The 17,886-nt window shown below is 24.9% G+C and overlaps 4 protein-coding genes across 4 annotated transcripts; 2 read left to right on the top strand and 2 right to left on the bottom strand.

Moving 5' to 3' along the window:
- Positions 1 to 387: 387 nt before the first annotated feature.
- LOC122502110 (eukaryotic translation initiation factor 4E type 2) lies at positions 388 to 2,766 on the bottom strand. The gene is made up of 5 exons (XM_043612012.1): positions 2,260 to 2,766; positions 1,713 to 1,788; positions 1,375 to 1,617; positions 1,146 to 1,298; positions 388 to 1,060 (listed from the first exon to the last, which is right to left on the bottom strand). The coding sequence occupies exons 1-5, from the start codon at positions 2,301 to 2,303 to the stop codon at positions 908 to 910; spliced, it is 669 nt and encodes a 222-aa protein (XP_043467947.1). The 5' UTR covers positions 2,304 to 2,766; the 3' UTR covers positions 388 to 907.
- A 439-nt stretch (positions 2,767 to 3,205) lies between these two features.
- LOC122502109 (protein dpy-30 homolog) lies at positions 3,206 to 4,532 on the top strand. The gene is made up of 3 exons (XM_043612011.1): positions 3,206 to 3,342; positions 3,421 to 3,494; positions 3,923 to 4,532. The coding sequence occupies exons 1-3, from the start codon at positions 3,327 to 3,329 to the stop codon at positions 4,163 to 4,165; spliced, it is 333 nt and encodes a 110-aa protein (XP_043467946.1). The 5' UTR covers positions 3,206 to 3,326; the 3' UTR covers positions 4,166 to 4,532.
- Positions 4,533 to 5,547: 1,015 nt separating this feature from the next.
- Positions 5,548 to 7,936, bottom strand: LOC122502108 (60S ribosomal protein L15). The gene is made up of 5 exons (XM_043612010.1): positions 7,785 to 7,936; positions 7,177 to 7,357; positions 6,814 to 6,950; positions 6,318 to 6,428; positions 5,548 to 5,763 (listed from the first exon to the last, which is right to left on the bottom strand). The coding sequence occupies exons 2-5, from the start codon at positions 7,346 to 7,348 to the stop codon at positions 5,569 to 5,571; spliced, it is 615 nt and encodes a 204-aa protein (XP_043467945.1). The 5' UTR covers positions 7,349 to 7,357; positions 7,785 to 7,936; the 3' UTR covers positions 5,548 to 5,568.
- A 92-nt stretch (positions 7,937 to 8,028) lies between these two features.
- Positions 8,029 to 17,197, top strand: LOC122502107. Its single transcript, XM_043612009.1, has 20 exons — positions 8,029 to 8,322; positions 8,906 to 9,681; positions 9,780 to 9,893; positions 11,502 to 11,651; positions 11,771 to 11,958; positions 12,148 to 12,220; positions 12,301 to 12,480; positions 12,567 to 12,786; positions 12,856 to 12,949; positions 13,040 to 13,224; positions 14,346 to 14,544; positions 14,669 to 14,902; positions 15,011 to 15,130; positions 15,302 to 15,444; positions 15,556 to 15,742; positions 15,893 to 15,980; positions 16,055 to 16,180; positions 16,335 to 16,490; positions 16,596 to 16,700; positions 16,805 to 17,197. The coding sequence occupies exons 2-20, from the start codon at positions 8,929 to 8,931 to the stop codon at positions 17,066 to 17,068; spliced, it is 3,579 nt and encodes a 1,192-aa protein (XP_043467944.1). The 5' UTR covers positions 8,029 to 8,322; positions 8,906 to 8,928; the 3' UTR covers positions 17,069 to 17,197.
- Positions 17,198 to 17,886: the final 689 nt, after the last annotated feature.

The following is a 17,886-nucleotide window of genomic DNA, read 5'->3' as shown; positions in this document are numbered from 1 at the left end:
TCGTGTCAAGTTTTCTTTTCAACCAATAGTTCTATTGGTTTTAAATATATGGAAAACCTGGAAAACGAAGGACGCTTCTTTCGCAATATTCAATTCTTATTGGTTGTTCACAAGTATATTTCCTCTTATCTCATTGGACGTTACTTTTCAATTTTCCCCGCGAAAATTCAAACCTAAATTTTTACTTTTCATTTCTTTCCACAAATAAAACTTTTTTAAAATTTGATAATTATATTATAATTAAATAAAGTAATAAATAATAATTAAAGGAAAAAGTTAAAATAAAATTAAGGAAAAAGTTAACAATAAATAATAATAATAAATAATGATAAAAATTAACTCAATGGCGATCTAAAAATAATTTAAGTACATGATTTTTATTTTTTATTTTTCAAATCCTCACATACTACAAATTATTAAACTTATATTGTACAAATTTAACAATCAATAAAAATTATATTTTCTCATTCCTGTTTTATCAATGGTCACTTGATTTTTTTTTTTAAATATTTTTCTTCTTTTTCTTTAATAACGATTCGAATTCAATAATCAATATACCAAAGAGAAAATGTACACTAATAAAATAATGTAAAAATATTGTATTTTTCTCAAAGTTAATTAAATTTTCTGTTTTTATATATGAAAAAAATAAATAAAACTTGAATTCTTAATTCTCAATAAATCTTTGTTTTGATAAAATAAAAAACAAAGTTTCTATGAAGAAGAAAAAAAAAATTATTTCAAAGAATTCTCAGTCAAATCTCACAAATTTACCAAAAAAAAAAGAACCAAAAATAAAATCCCCTTTCTTTGGGATAATGAAGTGTTAATTATTTTCTCTCAATTTTTTTTTTTTATGGAACACTTCAATGGATGTTAATTTGAATTTTGGCAAGTGTAATAAAAATTAAACGCGAATGTTCTTTAAGCTGTCATTGTGCGTTTTATATTCCATTGATGCACTGCCTGGCAAATGCAAAACACGCCTCAATGTATCTCTGATACGGGCTGTCGTCGCAACATCAGATGCTGTTTTATTCCATACACATATTATATCTTCCTGTGAAAGAAAAAATTTAAATTGTTAAATTTTTTAAATTTATATTTAACTTTATTAAAATAATAATTGAAATTTTCGTATTTACCTGATACCTAATAGATACAACGGCACCGCAAATTTCTTCGCCCACCATGAATTGTTCCCCCAACATCGCTAAAACTAAATTTTCCCAACATCGTGAAACCAAACCTTTGCGTAATCTAACTATCCATTTACCTCCTCTTTGATTTGCCTCGTCCTGTAAAATAAAAATTTACTTTTTCTGGTTGCGTGGCAATCCTGATAGTTGTTTGTAAAACAGAAATTATGCAAACCTCCCACATTGGTTTGATTCCTTCCTTAAATAAATGAAAGTCTGTGTGTATTGATAATTCTGAAGGTCTGACTAAATGACTGTAAAGGCCCCAAAATTGTTCAACACTTCCAAACCTTCCGACTAATTTTAAATTTTGGTCGTAACTTTGTACATTTGTTTGTTTACCAGGATTTCTCCGACTGTACCATAAGGCATATGAATATTGTAATTTATGATCATTCGGATTTATTTCTATTGGTGGCTGCAATTTAAGAAAAAACAAAATATTATAAACCGAAAAAATTCATCATTTTTTTTATTTTATTAATTTTTTTCTTGTTATATTTTTTTACTCACTAAACTGTCTTTATCGGACTTTTGACTATCTTTCAACTGAGATTCATCGTCTCCACTGTCGTCACTGGTCTTTAGTCTGCAAAAAATAAATTACTTATGTTCAAAACATCAAACAAGTCGGAAAAACAAAGAATTTGACAGAAATTCTTGTTTAAAAATACTTTTCTCAAAACTAGAAAAATACAAAAAAATATACTTTCTTATCTATTTAACAATTTAATTTAAAGTCTATAATAAAACAATGGTTGAAAAAAACGTGTCAGCACTCATTAAGTGCAAAACATAACCTAACCTAAAATAAAATTATAGATAAACAAATACAAACAAATATTAATCAAATTCTATCAACTTTTAGTTTAAATATAAAAAAAATCCCTTCTTAATTAGAAACAAAACAATTGTTATTATATATATTAAATTACTGTAATTGGCCAAAAAATAGCAAACGTAAATATTGACTAAGCTTTCTCCAATAAAATGAATATAATGAAACGTGAACGAAAAAAATAAAAAGGAATAAGATAGAAAAGATAATAAATATACTTACGCATCGAATTTGTTCGACATGTTATTACAAACAATAGAACACATCTGTTAACGAAAATCACGAAAATAGTGGCAATAGATCTTTTGTAGTTCTTTTTTTCCCTCAGAATATATAAAAATATACAAATAATTCTCACAATTCAAGTTTCTAATAACTATTTATCACAAATATTCTCCAAATTAAACTAATAATACTGAATAATACAGTTTATGCAGTTCATGCAGTTTATTATTCAGATTATTTAGGAACACATGGGAACACTGTTGAAAAATGAAAATAAATTGTTGACTGTGGTTATTACAATTTTTTTTTTAAATCTAAAATGGAGAACGTATGGATATAATCTAAGGGACTTTTTTCTATTTTCCTTTTACAATTCGTTTTCATATAGAATTGTAAAATAATGATCACAAACAGCTTTTTTGATTATTAATAAGCAGTCATATATTTATATTTTTGTTAAAAATTTAATTATTTGTGGATAAAAGCATCGCGCAAAAATGTCGTTACTGTGAATGAACACTTTTCTCGCCTACGGCATTTATACGTAAAATACATTATTATACGATTATCACTACCTTTAGTTGCGATTTTTACCGAAACATAACCTGTACTTAAGCAAGCGGTGCATGTGAACTAAACTTAATATTCCCGCGGGTATTTTGAAAGTTTGATTAAAAAAAAAGTTTTATTTTTTTAAGTTTATTTAAAAAAGCTTTTAATTTGTAAAAATACTACTTAGTAGAAGATGGAAAAGAACATAAATAAATAGATATTAATCATTAAACTCTGAATTTATCTACAATTACAATATATCAGAAGTGCAACATAAGAAACATAAATTTAAATATTAATATTTAATAGTTATAACTTTATTTCAATCTTTCAATATAAATATAAAATTTTCTATTTAAGAAGATTTAATTTTAAAACTTTTATCTCTTATGGTGAAAAGTACTTTTACCCTCTTTTTTTTAAACTTATTTGATTATTTTGATAAATTGGTAACAATGACGCAAATTGACAATCTGCTGATTTGACGATTGTTCACTTTGATTGTTTATATCATGGCGTCCGTCAGTGGTGAGAAATTATTGAAATTATTGTTTTAAGCGATTCGCAAAAATGATAATTGGTTATTTTAATTATTTTCATTTACAGAAAGTGCAACGGAAGAAAGAACAGAGCCAGTTGTGGCCCAAACAATTGTGAGTCCCGTCACCGAATCAATTCAAGTGAGTAACATAACCTAGAAAATAAACAAAAAATTCTATAAACTGAAAAAAAGAAAAAAAGATTAATTTATTATTTGATATTTTATTTATTAAAAATATCTTCATATTTATTTAGTGTTAATAAAATGTTTTTCTCTTTTAAATCGAAGTTAAAAAATTGTTTTACATTAACAAAATTGTAAAAGTCGAAATGTTTTTATTTATGTTTGTTTACAAGGAAAGAAAACATTATATTGAAGTAAATAACATTCTTGCAATTTCTACACGTTTTTACTTTAACTATAATGAAAGCTAAGAACCCAACGAAATTTTTTCTTTATTAAAAGAAATTATTTCGATTAATTAAAAAGTAACTTTAATTTAAAAAGTAACTACTTTAAGTTTAATTTTTAAGAAATTATTCTTAAAAAAATTGAATTTGCTTCTAGAAAGCAATAGCGATTGAGAAAGAACCAGATTCATCGACAGCGCCAACAAAGAAATCTCGTGTCGAAGTCCAATCTCTTCCAACTCGTCAATATTTGGATCAAACTGTCGTGCCAATATTATTACAAGCACTTTCAACTCTAGCAAAAGAACGACCACCAGATCCGATCAATTATTTAGCCGGTTATCTTCTCAAAAATAAAAGCCAATATGACAATGGTGGATCTCTACCTACTAATCATTGAGACTGCGATAGGCAAATTAATTGAAACAATTTATTAACAATTTATCCATAAGCAATGAAAAGAAGAAGAAAAAAAGAATGTCTTAATATTACAATTTAAAAGAATCTTTATCGTAGTCATTTTACAATCTAATAACTATAAGAATTTGCTTCCAGTACAATTTTAATAAGGATCGATGTTATTTATTTTTCTTTTTTTTTATCTAAGATTCAACTTGACAAGGTTTATAATATTTTTAAAAACCAATTTAAAAATAAAATTTGGTGTTAGCTTAATTGTGATATATTAAGTATGTAAAATGAGAACTTAAAAGACTATAAGTGAATTTACTTTATATCGATCAATAATAAACGATTTACCACTTTTATTGTTTTTTGTTTCCTGAATTTTTAAATCAATTTTTATATAAAACTAGCTCACTCACTTTTTTAAATAAAATAAGCAATTTTAAAACGGTTTCAATTTGAAATTTTATAAAATTTCAATATTGAATCAATTTAATTAGAAATTTTAATGGAACTTAGAATTTTGAAAAATTTTAATAATTCAAAATCTTCTAAAATTAGTTAAATTTGTCAAATTCAATTATTTTTATAAATTAGTAAAATTCTTTGCTGATATTCAATTATTATTAATACAATTTTAATCGAATTACTTGAAAAATGTAACTATTCTAAAATTTTGTATTAAAATTTGTCAAAAGAATCCAATTATTTAAAAATTTGTAATAAAATTCTTGATAAAAATTACATTTTAAGAAAAATTCAATTATTCAATAAATAATTTACTTTTGTATTGAAATAATTAAATTCTGGTCAAAATTTTAATTAATTATTATTATAATTAATTAAACGATCGTTATCTTTATGTTTTATAACAATCCTTTTAAAGTTGATTAATTTCAAAAAGGTTTGAATTTAAATGTTTTGAAGAATTTTAATTCCTACTGAAAATTAACCTAATTAAATATTTAAAATAGTTGAAAAAGAAATTGTTTCCGAATAATTTTACAATTAAAGATATTCGTAAATAAAGTTAACATAATAAAATAATATTGTTAAAACTCATTTTTGTAAGTTTAAGCAGAACGAACTTATTTTCATTTAATCAAATTCTAAATTATAAAAATTCTCCTTTAGTTATAAATATAAATATTTACTTTAATTCATATTGTCATATTTGTATAAATTCTATTTCGTTTTCACTACTAAAAACAAAGGCAAGATTATATTAATTTAATTATAAATAACTTTTTTTCTTTTTAATTCGTATTTTGTCACTCAGCAAAGAAAGGTAATGGAAAGTGAAAAAAAATATCGAGGGAATTTTCTGTTTACTTTCGTGAAGGTTTCCTTTATGTTCCAATAAAAATGTAACAGATGTTGAAATAAAAAAAAATTTTATTAACGTTTTCTGCGCAGAGACAATGAGTTTCTGCGTAGCCAAGCAGCACGACGCGAACCACCAATGGTTTGCGAAAATCTGTGACCTTTGCCAAGGCCACGTGAACTCTTTCCAGACGATGTTTTTCCACGCAATTCACGATGTTTATGTACGGCATTACATACCCAATTGATTTTGGGATCATTACGAATTGCCTGAAAATGAAAAATAAAATTTTTATTTACCCAAAAGTACTTGAAAACCGAAAAAAATTATTTTCTTCTTTAATATTTGGAAATAAACTTTTTATTTCTACTATTCAGTCTGCATTTGATATCCACACTTAAAAATTGAGAGTGGTGCATGCACTTCATCATTTAAAATTTTCATAAATTCTTTTTATTTACGGAGAGAAAATTATATTAAATTTTATTTCACAATTTGGTCAAAAAATGCGACAAAGCGAAATTTTGATAGAAAAAGTACTAAACTTTAAAAAAACTTATATGAAAAGTATAATTATGTCAAATATAAGAATTTTAGTTCAAATTTTAATATAACTTTACTAAACTTTATATTATTTCTTTGACTGTTTAGTATTTTCTATGTCAAAATTTCGGTTTGTTGCACTTTCTCCCCAAATTGTAAAATACTTTTACATTTAATAATATATTTTCTCTCCGTGTTCGAAAGAAAATTGATAATGAAAAAAGGGCATTATTTACTAACAGCAAAAATAAATATTTGAAGGAGGATTTAAAAAAATTACCTTGTGTGCTGGATCGACAAGAATTACTTCGTAATATTTATACGAGGAATCTTGGGCCACCCAATAACTGCTTAGGACTCTGAGACCTCCACATCGACGACCGACACGTTCCTGTAAGAAAAGAAATTTCTCTTAATTTCGCAAAAACTACTTTTATAAACTAATTCATATAGAAAATGATTTTTTCAGACATCCAAGGAAGTTAATTAATCACTTTGCACTCATTTAGGCAAATATTGATATCATCATTTAGAATCTAAAGCTTAAAAGAAATTTCTACTTATTTCAAGATCCTTTTTTTATTTCAAACTTCACTATTATTTAAGTTTAAATTAATGTTTTTTCTATAAATTGTATAAATTTTTCCTTCATTTACGAATTTTTTAAAACTTTTATTTCTAATTTGAAATTTGAAATTCCTAGTTTTTTTTAGTAAAAAATAAATTCTTGAAATAAATCGAAATACAATTTTAATGATAGGAAGAAAAAAACTCACCTCTGCCACGGATTGTAATTTTCTGGTCGGCTTCAATTGATTAACTCCATGGCTCTTGGGTTTACCGTATGTGGCACCTTTTGGCACTGGCCTCTTTCTTCCTCCACGACGAACGCGGATTCTGAAGATTACAAAACCTGGAAAAAACCCCCCGAAAATTAATTCCACTTTCAAAGAAAATTCTGACAATTAACAATTCCTTTTTTTTTAATTCAGTTCGCATTTTATATCAACATATAAATATTGAGAGTGGTGCATGCAAATCATCACTTTGTTAATAACAAAAATAATTTGTGAAAACAAAAATGTTTTTTTTTAGATAAATATCAATTATTGGAAAATATTTTTCAGTCAGAAACATACCTTGTTTAGCCTTATATCCAAGACGTCTAGCTTTGTCCGGCCTCGATGGTCTGGGAGCTCGGTGAAGTTTTGTCAATTGGCGATATTGCCAACACCGAATACGGAGTAAGAAGCGAAGCACATCGCTTTGCTTCTTGCGATACAACTCTTGCATATATTTATAAGCTCCCATTTTTGTGACCTGAAAAGTAGAAATTTTATCATCTTTTCCAAATTATAAGCCCATTTTGTTTAACAAGTTCCATATGATATTCAAGATTTTTCAACACTTCTATTATTGATATCAACAATTCAAAAACCACGTTTTTTAGAGAGGGATTTGTTTTCAATTGCAAACAAGATACAAAAGAACAATTGAAAATTATTCAATAAGATTTAATAATTAACGGGAAAGAATAGAAAAATTGACATACGAAAGACGCGATCTTATAGGTTATGTTCGGCAAAAATTAACGTGCGAAAAAAAGAAAAAATACCTTAAAATCTTATAAACTTTATCAGTTGCATGATAAAGAAATAAAATGTTTATTATATTCTTCATGATTAAGATGTTATTTTTTAAAGATGTCAGTGATAATAAAGGATATTTTTAACTAAACAAAACTCACCGTGTGTCACGACGTTCGGAAAAGAGACGAAAAGAAAGACAACTTCCGATCACAGTTGTACCAACAAAAAATAAACTGAAATATACTGTCAGTTCTGCCAATCGTTTTCTCTGCGTATTGTACGCATGTCACTGTAAACCTTGTAAACAAGTGTAAAAAAAGACGGTATTTCACGTACAAATCGTAATTTTTCAATATGCGAATAATTTAACATACCCAACCCTGCCATTATCAGCGCTTTAAAATTTGGTGGCCAAACGGAAAACTAACGACTTTCTAACCTAACCTAACCTAAAAACACTATAAAAATATAAATAATAAATAAATAAATAAATGTGTATGTATATAAAATGAACAAACACGAAAGACAAGAAGCATACAGTTAATTATTATTAGAAGCGTAAATAAAGTTTGTTTATTAACTTTACTTAACACTACATTCTGAGTTATTTATAAAAACAAGATTTACAGTTTTTTTTTCTTGTATATTTTAATTAAAAAGTGAATATATAAAAGAAATTGGAATACAATAAGAATAAGGTAAGAATAGAATTTTTCATACAAATTTACAAAATAATAATTTAGTGAAAAATATTAGTAACTGTAAAATTAATAAAGTAACCGGCTTTGTCGAAAAAACTCGCGTTTTAAGAAAAAATCTGACAAACAATCGGAACAAAAGTTAGTCCAATGTCATAATTACGTATTTTAAAAGAGAAGGACACATTAAATTTTAAATTCCTTGTGGTAGAAGCGTAAGGAATTTAATTTTCTACATTTTGAACGATTTGAGGTTATAATTATAATTTTTTGTCAAAATAATAAATAAATTATTTAAGTAACATAACCTACAATGTAATAAATATGTTATTCTTATTGATAGAAAATTATAATTTTTATTCAAATCATTCAAATACAACTTTCAATCGTTTTAAATGTTCAAAATTAAAATCTTCACCCTGAAAACCCTGAAAACGAATTTAAAATTTAATTTTTCTTTCTCTTTCAAATTAAGAAATTATGACATTGGACATAACTTTATTAATATTAATTTAAAAATACAATTAATGAAAAATTTTCATTTTTAGCGAGTTTTTTCGTCTAATAAATTTAATTTTGTAGGTAATCAACAGAAGTAGGAAAAATGGAAGAAACAGAGGAGTACGTTGTCGAATATTACGAAACTATGGAAAGTGAATCGAATACCAATCAAAATGATAGTACGACAACAAATATTAGAGTTCCGCCTCCAGAAAATTCGAAACATGAGAAGCAATCACAAATTTATTCTTGCTTTGTAAAACAGGAGCCGGCGTCAATAGAAGAAACTGCAAATTTACGATCTAATTATGAAAATGATGAGGAGAATAATATTTCAAGTTGTTCTATTCAAGAGAATACAATTTCAGATTCAATAAATTCGAGTTCAATTCTAAATGATACTGAAACAATTGTACCCGATTTGGAAAATTCAGAACCAAAAAAACGTGGTAGACCAAAGAAAAAGCCATTATCAATATTGACACCCATGGAAATATCAAATATTCACGATGAAAAAACAAAAGGCGAGGTTGTGGAAAATAATAGTGAACAATTGTACGCGGGACTTCTTGGTAGAACGAGAAGAACGACACGTCAGATTCGAGAGTGGAACGAAGGGAGTGATTTGGAGGATGATGATGATGATTATTCAGAAAGAAAGGGAAGACCGTATGGGAGTGTGAAGAATAGAGGAAGAGGAAGAGGTAGAGTGAGAAATAGAGGAACACGACCGACAAGAGGAAGACGTAGTCGTGAAGATGAAAATGCCGAAGTTACTGTAACTTTCGAGGAAGGTGTTCTTGATCAATCGACAGAAGAGGAAATTGTTCCTGTATCTGCAGAACCCGCTAAAAATGTTAGTTTCTTATTTTCCTATTTAGAACTATTTACAACTATTCAAAAATCCAACAATTAATTGAAATAATACAATTTTTTTTAAATGTTTGATATTAGATGCGAAATATCAAATGCGGTAAATGTCAAGAAGAGCTCGTGAAAAGAGATTGGAATCGACATAATTTGATGAAGCACAATGATACCGGATGGATTGACGGTAACAAACCAGTGGTAAGATTTTAAATTTTATATTAAAAAATAGCAAATTTTTTTACGCGGTATTCCATTTATTATTATTTTGTAAATTAAAAAATTTTTTATTTTCAAGTATAAGCATAAATTTTTGAATGATTACAGATTTAAAATTTAAAGAATTCACTTATTAAGTACATAATATTAAATATTCTTGTTTATTATTATTCAAAAATTTTAATAAATTTTGTTGCAAGAATTTCATTATTCTCATAGATAATAAAATTCTTCACAAGCATTCAATCATTTTCAATAGAATTTTAATAAAATTTCTCGAAAGAATACAATTATTTTTCAAAATATTATTTAAATAGGATTATTTTCAAGAATTTTAATAAAAATTCAATTATTTTCGACAATTTTGATGAAACTCTTCTAAATGAATCATTAATTTCAAAATTTTTAATAAAATTTCTTCAGAAAATCCAATTATTTTCAAGAATTCAGATAAAATTTGTTCGAAATAATTCAATTATTTTTATGAAATTGTAAAATCCTCCGCAAGAATTCAATTATTTTCGTAAATAAGAAAATTTTTCGCAAGAATTAAAATATTTTTATAAATAATAAAATTCTTCAAACGAATTCAATTATTTTTATAAACAATAAAATGTTTCGGATCATTTTTAACAATTCTGATGAAAAATTCTTCGTAACAATTCAATTATTTTGATAAATTTGTAAAATTCTTGGCAAGAATTCAATTATTTTTGTAAATAATCAAATTCTTCTGAGAAAATAACTTATTTTCAATACAATTTTAATTAAATTTTCTAGGAAAAAATTCAATTATATTCAAGTTTTTTTAAATAAAATTTCTCTAACAGGTTCAATTATTTTTAAAAATTGTAAGAACATTTTTCTAAAGAATTCAATTGTTCTCAAAAGTTTTTAATAAAATTCTTTGTACATTTCAAGTATTTTCAAAATTTTCAATTGAAAATATTTAAAAAAAATACATTATTTTTACGAAATGTAGTGAAATTCTTTTAAAAAATGTAATTATTTACAAAAAATCTAATAAAATTGTTTAAAAGAATTAAATTTTCTTTGAATAATTTTAATAGAATTTAAAAGGAAACTCGTTAATTACAATTAATAAAAAACATGATTATTTTAAAAACTTAAAAGAAATTCTTCTTAAAATTCAATTATTTTCAAAATTTTCATTAAAAATTAATAAAAAAAAATTTATTTTCAAGAATATTGAAATAAATTCTTCAAAACAATTTAATTATTTTAAAGAATTTTAATAAAAATCTTGCCATGAATTAAATTATTTTCAATAAAATTTTAATTACATTTTCTCGAAAGAATTCAATTATTTGAAAAAAATGTTGATAAAATTCTTGAAATTAAATTATATTAAAATTTTGTTACAAATACTGTACAAGAATTTAATGATTTTCAGTACATTAATTTTTAAATTTTAAACATTTAAAAAGAAAAATTATTTAAAAAGTTAGGAAACAAAAAAGCAAATAGCAGTTAAAAACTGCGAACAGGTTACCAGAATACAACGATTATTAATATAGATATTATTCAAGTTTTTTTATTTAATTTCTGCAAATTTCTTTTTTTCTCAAGGATGATTCTGACGAAAAATTGCTAAAGAAATTATTATCACTGGCAATAAAGAAACGAAAGGGGCAACTGACATGTGAACAATGTGGAATTCAAAAGCGAAGTGCAGTTGGATTTTTGTCACACATTCGATTTTGTGGTAAATCAGATTCTGTAAGTTTTTTAAAAATACTTAGTAATCTTTTTACATTATTGCAAAGAGTTGATATTGATAAATATTATTATTAATTAGTAATTACAAATTAATAATAATGTAAATATGTTTTTTGTAGGAAAGATTACAGTTGATGATTCAATGTCCCAGATGTAATTCAAAAATAAAACCAACTTCGATGTATACTCATGAAAAAAATTGCCAAAAAGAAAAATTAAATTTGAGTTACGATTATCAAAACGAACTGGAGGAAAATTTGGAATGTACCACAAGTCAAGGAAGGTCTAAACGAAAAGCCGCACAAAAGTAAGAAACATTTTAGTTATTCAAAATTTTAATTTACCCATTTTTTGAGTTTAATTATGAGCTTTTTTCATCTTTTCCAATTATTAAGTTTAAGATCATGATAATAAAATTATATTAAAATCTTTATTGATGAAAAATAATTGCAAGGTGGTGAAAATAAAAAACGAGAAAACTAATTTTTTTTTACAGAGCGGTGACAAAAATTTCTGAATTTACAAGCGAGATTATTCCGCACAGCGAAAAAATTACACCTACTACAATCGTAAGATTTTTTACATTTCTCTCTAAATTAATATAATATTATTACAAAAAATAACTAATAAAATTTAATTCTATTTTTAGTATAATTTCATTAAGAGGCCTCTATTAAAGAGAAAAATTGGACGCACCTTGAGAAATGCTTTTCAGAAAGAATTGGAAGAAACGGGAATAGCAAGATGTCGACAACAATGTAATTATTATGGAGTAACTTTGGAAATAATATGCGATCATTACACAAAATGTAACTTCCAACCGCAAGAAGTATGTTTTCTATTAATCAAGTAAACGAAAATGAATTTTCTTCAAGCCATAAAATAAAAAATATTTTTTTATTATTTCCCAAACAGAATTATGTTTGTAAAGTATGCAATATGCACTCGAAAATTCAGAAGGAAATAAAGGATCACATAATAGATAAACATTCAGTGTTTGATAATATTGACTTGGATCCGGATCATGACTTAAAAAATGAGGACACTACAGAGTCGAGTGAAGATGAAAATGAAAATGCCAAGGTAAAATCTTCTAATCTTCGATTTCTTCCCGACAAGCCCGAAGAAAAATTACGTGAGTTTTTATTTATTTTTAATTTGAAATCAGTTATTATACTATTATTTTACAATTTTTAATTTACAGGTGCTTTTCGAGCTGTCTTTTTAGATAGGGAATTAGTGCAAAATCCGAAAAGTAATGTTCCCTATACTGCCGCTTATCGATGGACTCTTGAATTGTAAGTAAGAGAAGAAAAAATTATGCCGACAATTTTTATTTTTTTATTTATTTCTTGTCTTAATCAAAAAGACTATTTTCTTTTTTTCAGTGAAATGAATAATTATCAATTGAATTTATTTGAAGATTTACTGCCAAATGAATTCAAACTTTTGAGTAATGAAGAAGCAGATGATTTTTTACCAGAGTTGAAACGTTCGATGGCAGTTAAAAGTGTAATTGACACAGGGAATGAGTGGAATTATTGGCAGAGATTCGAGGGAAAAGTTGAAGACGGTCAGTTTCATTATTATTAAAAAACTATTTTAATACAAAAAATATCAAATTAACATATTAAGATAAATATTTTATTTGTATATTTCTAGTTTTCTAAAAATCAATTATTTTTCATTCATTCAATTCTTCGCAAGAATTAAATTACTTTCACTATCTAATAATAACATTTTTAATGGAAATTTAATTTTTTAAAAAATTTTTTGATAAAATTCTAAACAAGAATTCTATTATTTTCATAAATAATAAAACTCATAGAAGAATTTCAATTATTTTTAATACTATTTTAAATTAATTAATAGAAAAATTCCATTATTTTCACAAATAAAAATTTCCACAAGAATTCAATTATTTAAAATAATATTTTCATATTATTCATTAAAGTTAAAAAAAATAAAATTATTTAAAATAATGTTTATAAAATTCTTATGAAAAATTCAATTATTTTCATAAATAACAAAATTCTTCTCAAGAATTCAATTATTTTTGAAAATTTTTATAATTTTTTGCTTTTATACAGTTTTCTCGGTTGCACTTGAACGTGGGCAGTTTTCCTGTATACAGTTGAATTTTGGGCAATTGATACCGCCCCAAAAATAATTGAATTATTTTTAATACAATTTTTAATTACATTCCATAAAATGAATTTAATTATTCTCAAGAATTTTAATATTCTTCGAAGAAATTCAATTATTTTAATAATTTTTTGATCAAATTCTTCATAAGAATTCAATTATTTTCATAAATACCAAATTTCTTCAAAAAAATTCAATTATTATTTTCAAAAAATTAATAAAAATTCTTGGTAAGAATTCAATTATCTTTATAAATAACGAAATTATTTGCAAGAATTCAAATATTTTCATAACTAATATAATGCTTTTTAGGAATTTAATTATTTTCAAAAAAAAAAATTAATAAAATCAATTATTTAAATTAGAATTTGCATAAAATTAGTTAAAAGAATTCAGTTATTTAAAATTTTTTATAAAATTCTTCGCAAGAATTAAATTATTTTTATAAATATTTAAATTCTTTGATGAAAATATGAATTTTTCTACTTTCTTAAAATTAATTATCGAGTGCAAAGTCTGTTATTAAAAAAAGGAAATATTTTTTTTTAGATGTCCCAATGTTTTTTGTCGGCGGTCCAGTTTGGGCAATGGCCTGGTTGCCAATACCCTTTAAATTCTACTCTCAACAATCAAATCAGTATTTAGCAATCAGCACGCATCCAAAGATGGAAAGTGAATATTTAATGGGCCAAGCGTACGGGGGGAAAAATGTTATACAAATTTGGAATTTGGGAAATTTGCAACAAAAGTAAGTTGTATTTATTATAATTGAAGATTATTTTCAATTTTATTCTTTTCTTTCATTTTTCACTGAATTTTTTTTATAATTAATCAAGTAATTAATGTTGGTTTTTTATTTTAAAAAATTGTAGCAATAATGAATTCTCGAATCCGGAATTGTGCTACGCAATAGCTCACAATGGTGGGACAATTTGGTGCATGGAATGTTGCCCCTCTGGATGTTATCAAAATCCTGATTCTGAGGACGCTCTTGAAAAAATGAAAAGATTGGGGCTATTGGCCGCTGCTTGTTCCGATGGATTTGTATATATTTATTCGCTACCATTCCCCGAACAATTAGAAGGAATGAAGAGTAAAAAAATTGAGTAAGTTATCTAAGTTTCTTTGAAGCTAAGAATACATTTGCTTTTGTTTATTAATTAATTTTTATTAACTAACAAAATTATAGAAATGATTTTTGAATTTGATTTTAGATTACCAATTTATAAAGTGAATCCTGTACAATTATTAGTTGTAAATATTTCATTAAATGAAGAAGAAAAGCCAACGTGGCAATGCACTAAATTGAGTTGGACGAAGGAGAAGGGACACAAGTAAGATTTCTATTTTACTATACTAAACAATTTTAATAAACGAACTTTTTATTTTAAAAGTGTCATAATGATTATATTTAATCATCAAGGAATTTAATTTAGAGAATTTTTAATTTAATTAAAAAAGTTAATTAGTAAAAAAAATTTTTAACAAATCTTTTAATTTCCAAGCGTATTAGCTGCTGGATTTTCGAATGGTTACATTGCCCTCTGGAATCTTACGACACAATCTCCATTTTTAAAAAAGAAACAAGGAAATATAACAATTCTCAATTCGTTTCGCCATTTCTACGCTCATCATCACGCTGTCTCAAGTAAGATTTTATAAATTTTTTTCGAAAAGAAAAATTAAAAATTAGAAAAATGGAGAAAATTTAAGAATATTTTCTTTAAACTGAATTAAAAATGAATATTTCTTATTGTAGTGATATCGATGATTCCCTATGGAGGAAAGAGATTTTTAGCATCTGCTGGAATCGATAGATATTATAAAGTTTGGGATTTAGAACAAATAAATTGTTTGGATTGTATGACAACAAAAGGATTCACAGTCGATGGTTCCTGGCTAAACAATTGGCCGTGCTCTATCCTTGGCTATGACGATGCTTTGAGGTAAAAATTCTCCATTTTATTTTTCTAAACTATTACTTTTTCGTTAAGTAACAACAAACTATTTTTTATAATTAACACTTCATTATTTTTATAATTTTGAAGAAAGACAATTATTTAAAATTATTAATTAAGTACAAAAAATTTTTTCAGTTTAAGTCACACGAATTCGCAACTTATTCCACTGAGGGAGCATTCATATAAATATTTTCCAGTTCTTGCCACCAATTCTCCAACATACGTAAGAATTTTGTTTTTTATAAAAGAAAAAACTTGTCTATTTCTTTATTTTCATTGTATTTGTTATTTAATTAGGGAATTGGTGTCAGTGATCTTGCGAATGCAATCGCTCAAGGAAGTTTAGCGGGCGAAATTGTCGCAATATTTCCCAATCAAATTTTATACAAGGATATTGAAAATTATCTAAACAAAAAACGATGGGTGAGAAAAAATTTTTAAATCTATTTTTATATAAAATTGAATAAAATTATTATTTAGTCACATAATTAAAATACTAAGAGAAAAATTTTACTTTAATAAAAAAATAATTAAATATATTAATTAAAATTGAAATTATAAAATTATGTATTTACAGTTGTGTTCATATGTTGAAGTAACGGATTTTCAATCCACTGAAAATCCAGTAGTGGAGGATCAAAATAAAAAAGACAAGAAAGAATATCATTATAAACCATCAAGTTACAATGAGTGTTCTGAGCGTTTTGGAATTTCCTTCTCTGATAATTTTAAAGTGAGTTCTTTTTTACATTTTCTCTTCTCGAATTATTGACTTTAGGAGAAAATGTACTATATTCAATTAATGTTACATTTAAAAATTAAATTTATTTTTTTACAGTCTTTCAGAACATGTAAAGCGAGAAAATTGACGTACAAAGTTATGCCTTCAGATCAAATGGAAAACGTTGCAATTGAACAATATCCATTTGCCTCGATTAATCGCGTAAGTTTATTTTCGTAAATAAATAAATTCTCTAATAAATTTATAATTTCTATCTATAAAATGATTTTCTTATAAATTTTATTTTAAATACATTTTTAATCCAGATTTCATGGAGTCCAAATGCGTGGAGTTATCTTTGGTTAGCGGCTGGTTATCAAAATGGATTTGTTCGAATTTTGAATTTTAATAGTGTGACAAAAACTGATCCTATTGAAAAAATATTGCCACGTTTTGTTGAGAAACTTTTGCAATCTGAAAGAATAAATAGGGATAATAATAATTCGAGAGATGTTGACGAAAATTGTCAGGAGCAAGAGGAAACAAATAATTGTCAAGAAGAGAACGAGAATGATAATTGCCAAGAATGAATCAAAAATAAATAATAATTGTCAGTGACAAAATCGAGAGAATTTTCTTTAGCTATTTTTATCAAATAAATTTATATTGTACGATTAATAATTTTTTCGATTAAAAATCATTTTTAATTTTACTACATAAATACACGTGCGGAAATTCTTTTTAAACACCAACAAATAATTACTGTTAAAAATTTAATTACTTCTACTAATTTAATTTCTTTTTTTTAATTAAAGAACGAAAACATTTTCTTTTCAAGTAATAAAATTTATTCTTAATTTAAAATTTTTAAACAGCGTATATTTTTTTACAGAGTTTATTTTCGTGCTAACAGACTGTGAAATACGTAATGCAACTATTCTATACATTAATAAAATTAAATTAACTCAATTTTTTTTATAATATAACATTTCTAGATCATTTTTTTAATAATACAAAGAGTCGAATTAAACGAATGATTATTTCACAACGTCGAATTTTAACTACTTTTGTATTTTCTTCAAAAATTGTTTCTTTGAAACTTAAATTTAAAGTCGCATTTTTTAATTTTTAATAATTCGAAACAATTTCTTTATACATATTGTTTTTTTTTATTGAAAAATATAAACTTTTCTTAGTTTATATAAATACCTGAACTTTTCTTTTCTTTTCTTTTTCGTAAGAACAATAGTGTGAATTGAATAAAAATCTAGATAAATAAATAAAAATTTTGCATTACATTTATAAGGCAATAAGGTTGAGCCATTATTAAATTTTATACAAATATAAATCATGCATTTCGGAAATATAATTTGTATTATTTGAATCGTTCATCAAAGGCATTCGAAGC

The sequence above is a fragment of the Leptopilina heterotoma genome, unplaced genomic scaffold (assembly GCF_015476425.1).
Source record: "Leptopilina heterotoma isolate Lh14 unplaced genomic scaffold, ASM1547642v1 Lhet_220, whole genome shotgun sequence".
NCBI lineage: Eukaryota > Metazoa > Arthropoda > Insecta > Hymenoptera > Figitidae > Leptopilina > Leptopilina heterotoma.
The sequence above is the reverse complement of the archived record's forward strand: the minus strand, read 5'-3'. Positions and strand labels throughout refer to the sequence as shown.

Coding starts and splice junctions, on each gene's coding strand:
- LOC122502107 (XM_043612009.1), top strand. CDS start 8,929: ATGGAAGAAACAGAGGAGTACGTTGTCGAATATTACGAAACTATGGAA. Junction 12,221..12,300: donor AAATTACACCTACTACAATC/GTAAGATTTTTT, acceptor TTCTATTTTTAG/TATAATTTCATTAAGAGGCC. Junction 14,545..14,668: donor TTGGGAAATTTGCAACAAAA/GTAAGTTGTATT, acceptor AAAAAATTGTAG/CAATAATGAATTCTCGAATC.
- LOC122502110 (XM_043612012.1), bottom strand. CDS start 2,303: ATGTGTTCTATTGTTTGTAATAACATGTCGAACAAATTCGATGC. Junction 1,789..2,259: donor ATGTCGAACAAATTCGATGC/GTAAGTATATTT, acceptor TATTTTTTGCAG/ACTAAAGACCAGTGACGACA. Junction 1,299..1,374: donor GAATCAAACCAATGTGGGAG/GTTTGCATAATT, acceptor TTTATTTTACAG/GACGAGGCAAATCAAAGAGG.
- LOC122502109 (XM_043612011.1), top strand. Junction 3,495..3,922: donor CCGTCACCGAATCAATTCAA/GTGAGTAACATA, acceptor ATTTGCTTCTAG/AAAGCAATAGCGATTGAGAA.
- LOC122502108 (XM_043612010.1), bottom strand. CDS start 7,348: ATGGGAGCTTATAAATATATGCAAGAGTTGTATCGCAAGAAGCAAAGC. Junction 6,951..7,176: donor TGGATATAAGGCTAAACAAG/GTATGTTTCTGA, acceptor GGTTTTTTCCAG/GTTTTGTAATCTTCAGAATC. Junction 5,764..6,317: donor TTGTCGATCCAGCACACAAG/GTAATTTTTTTA, acceptor TTTCATTTTCAG/GCAATTCGTAATGATCCCAA.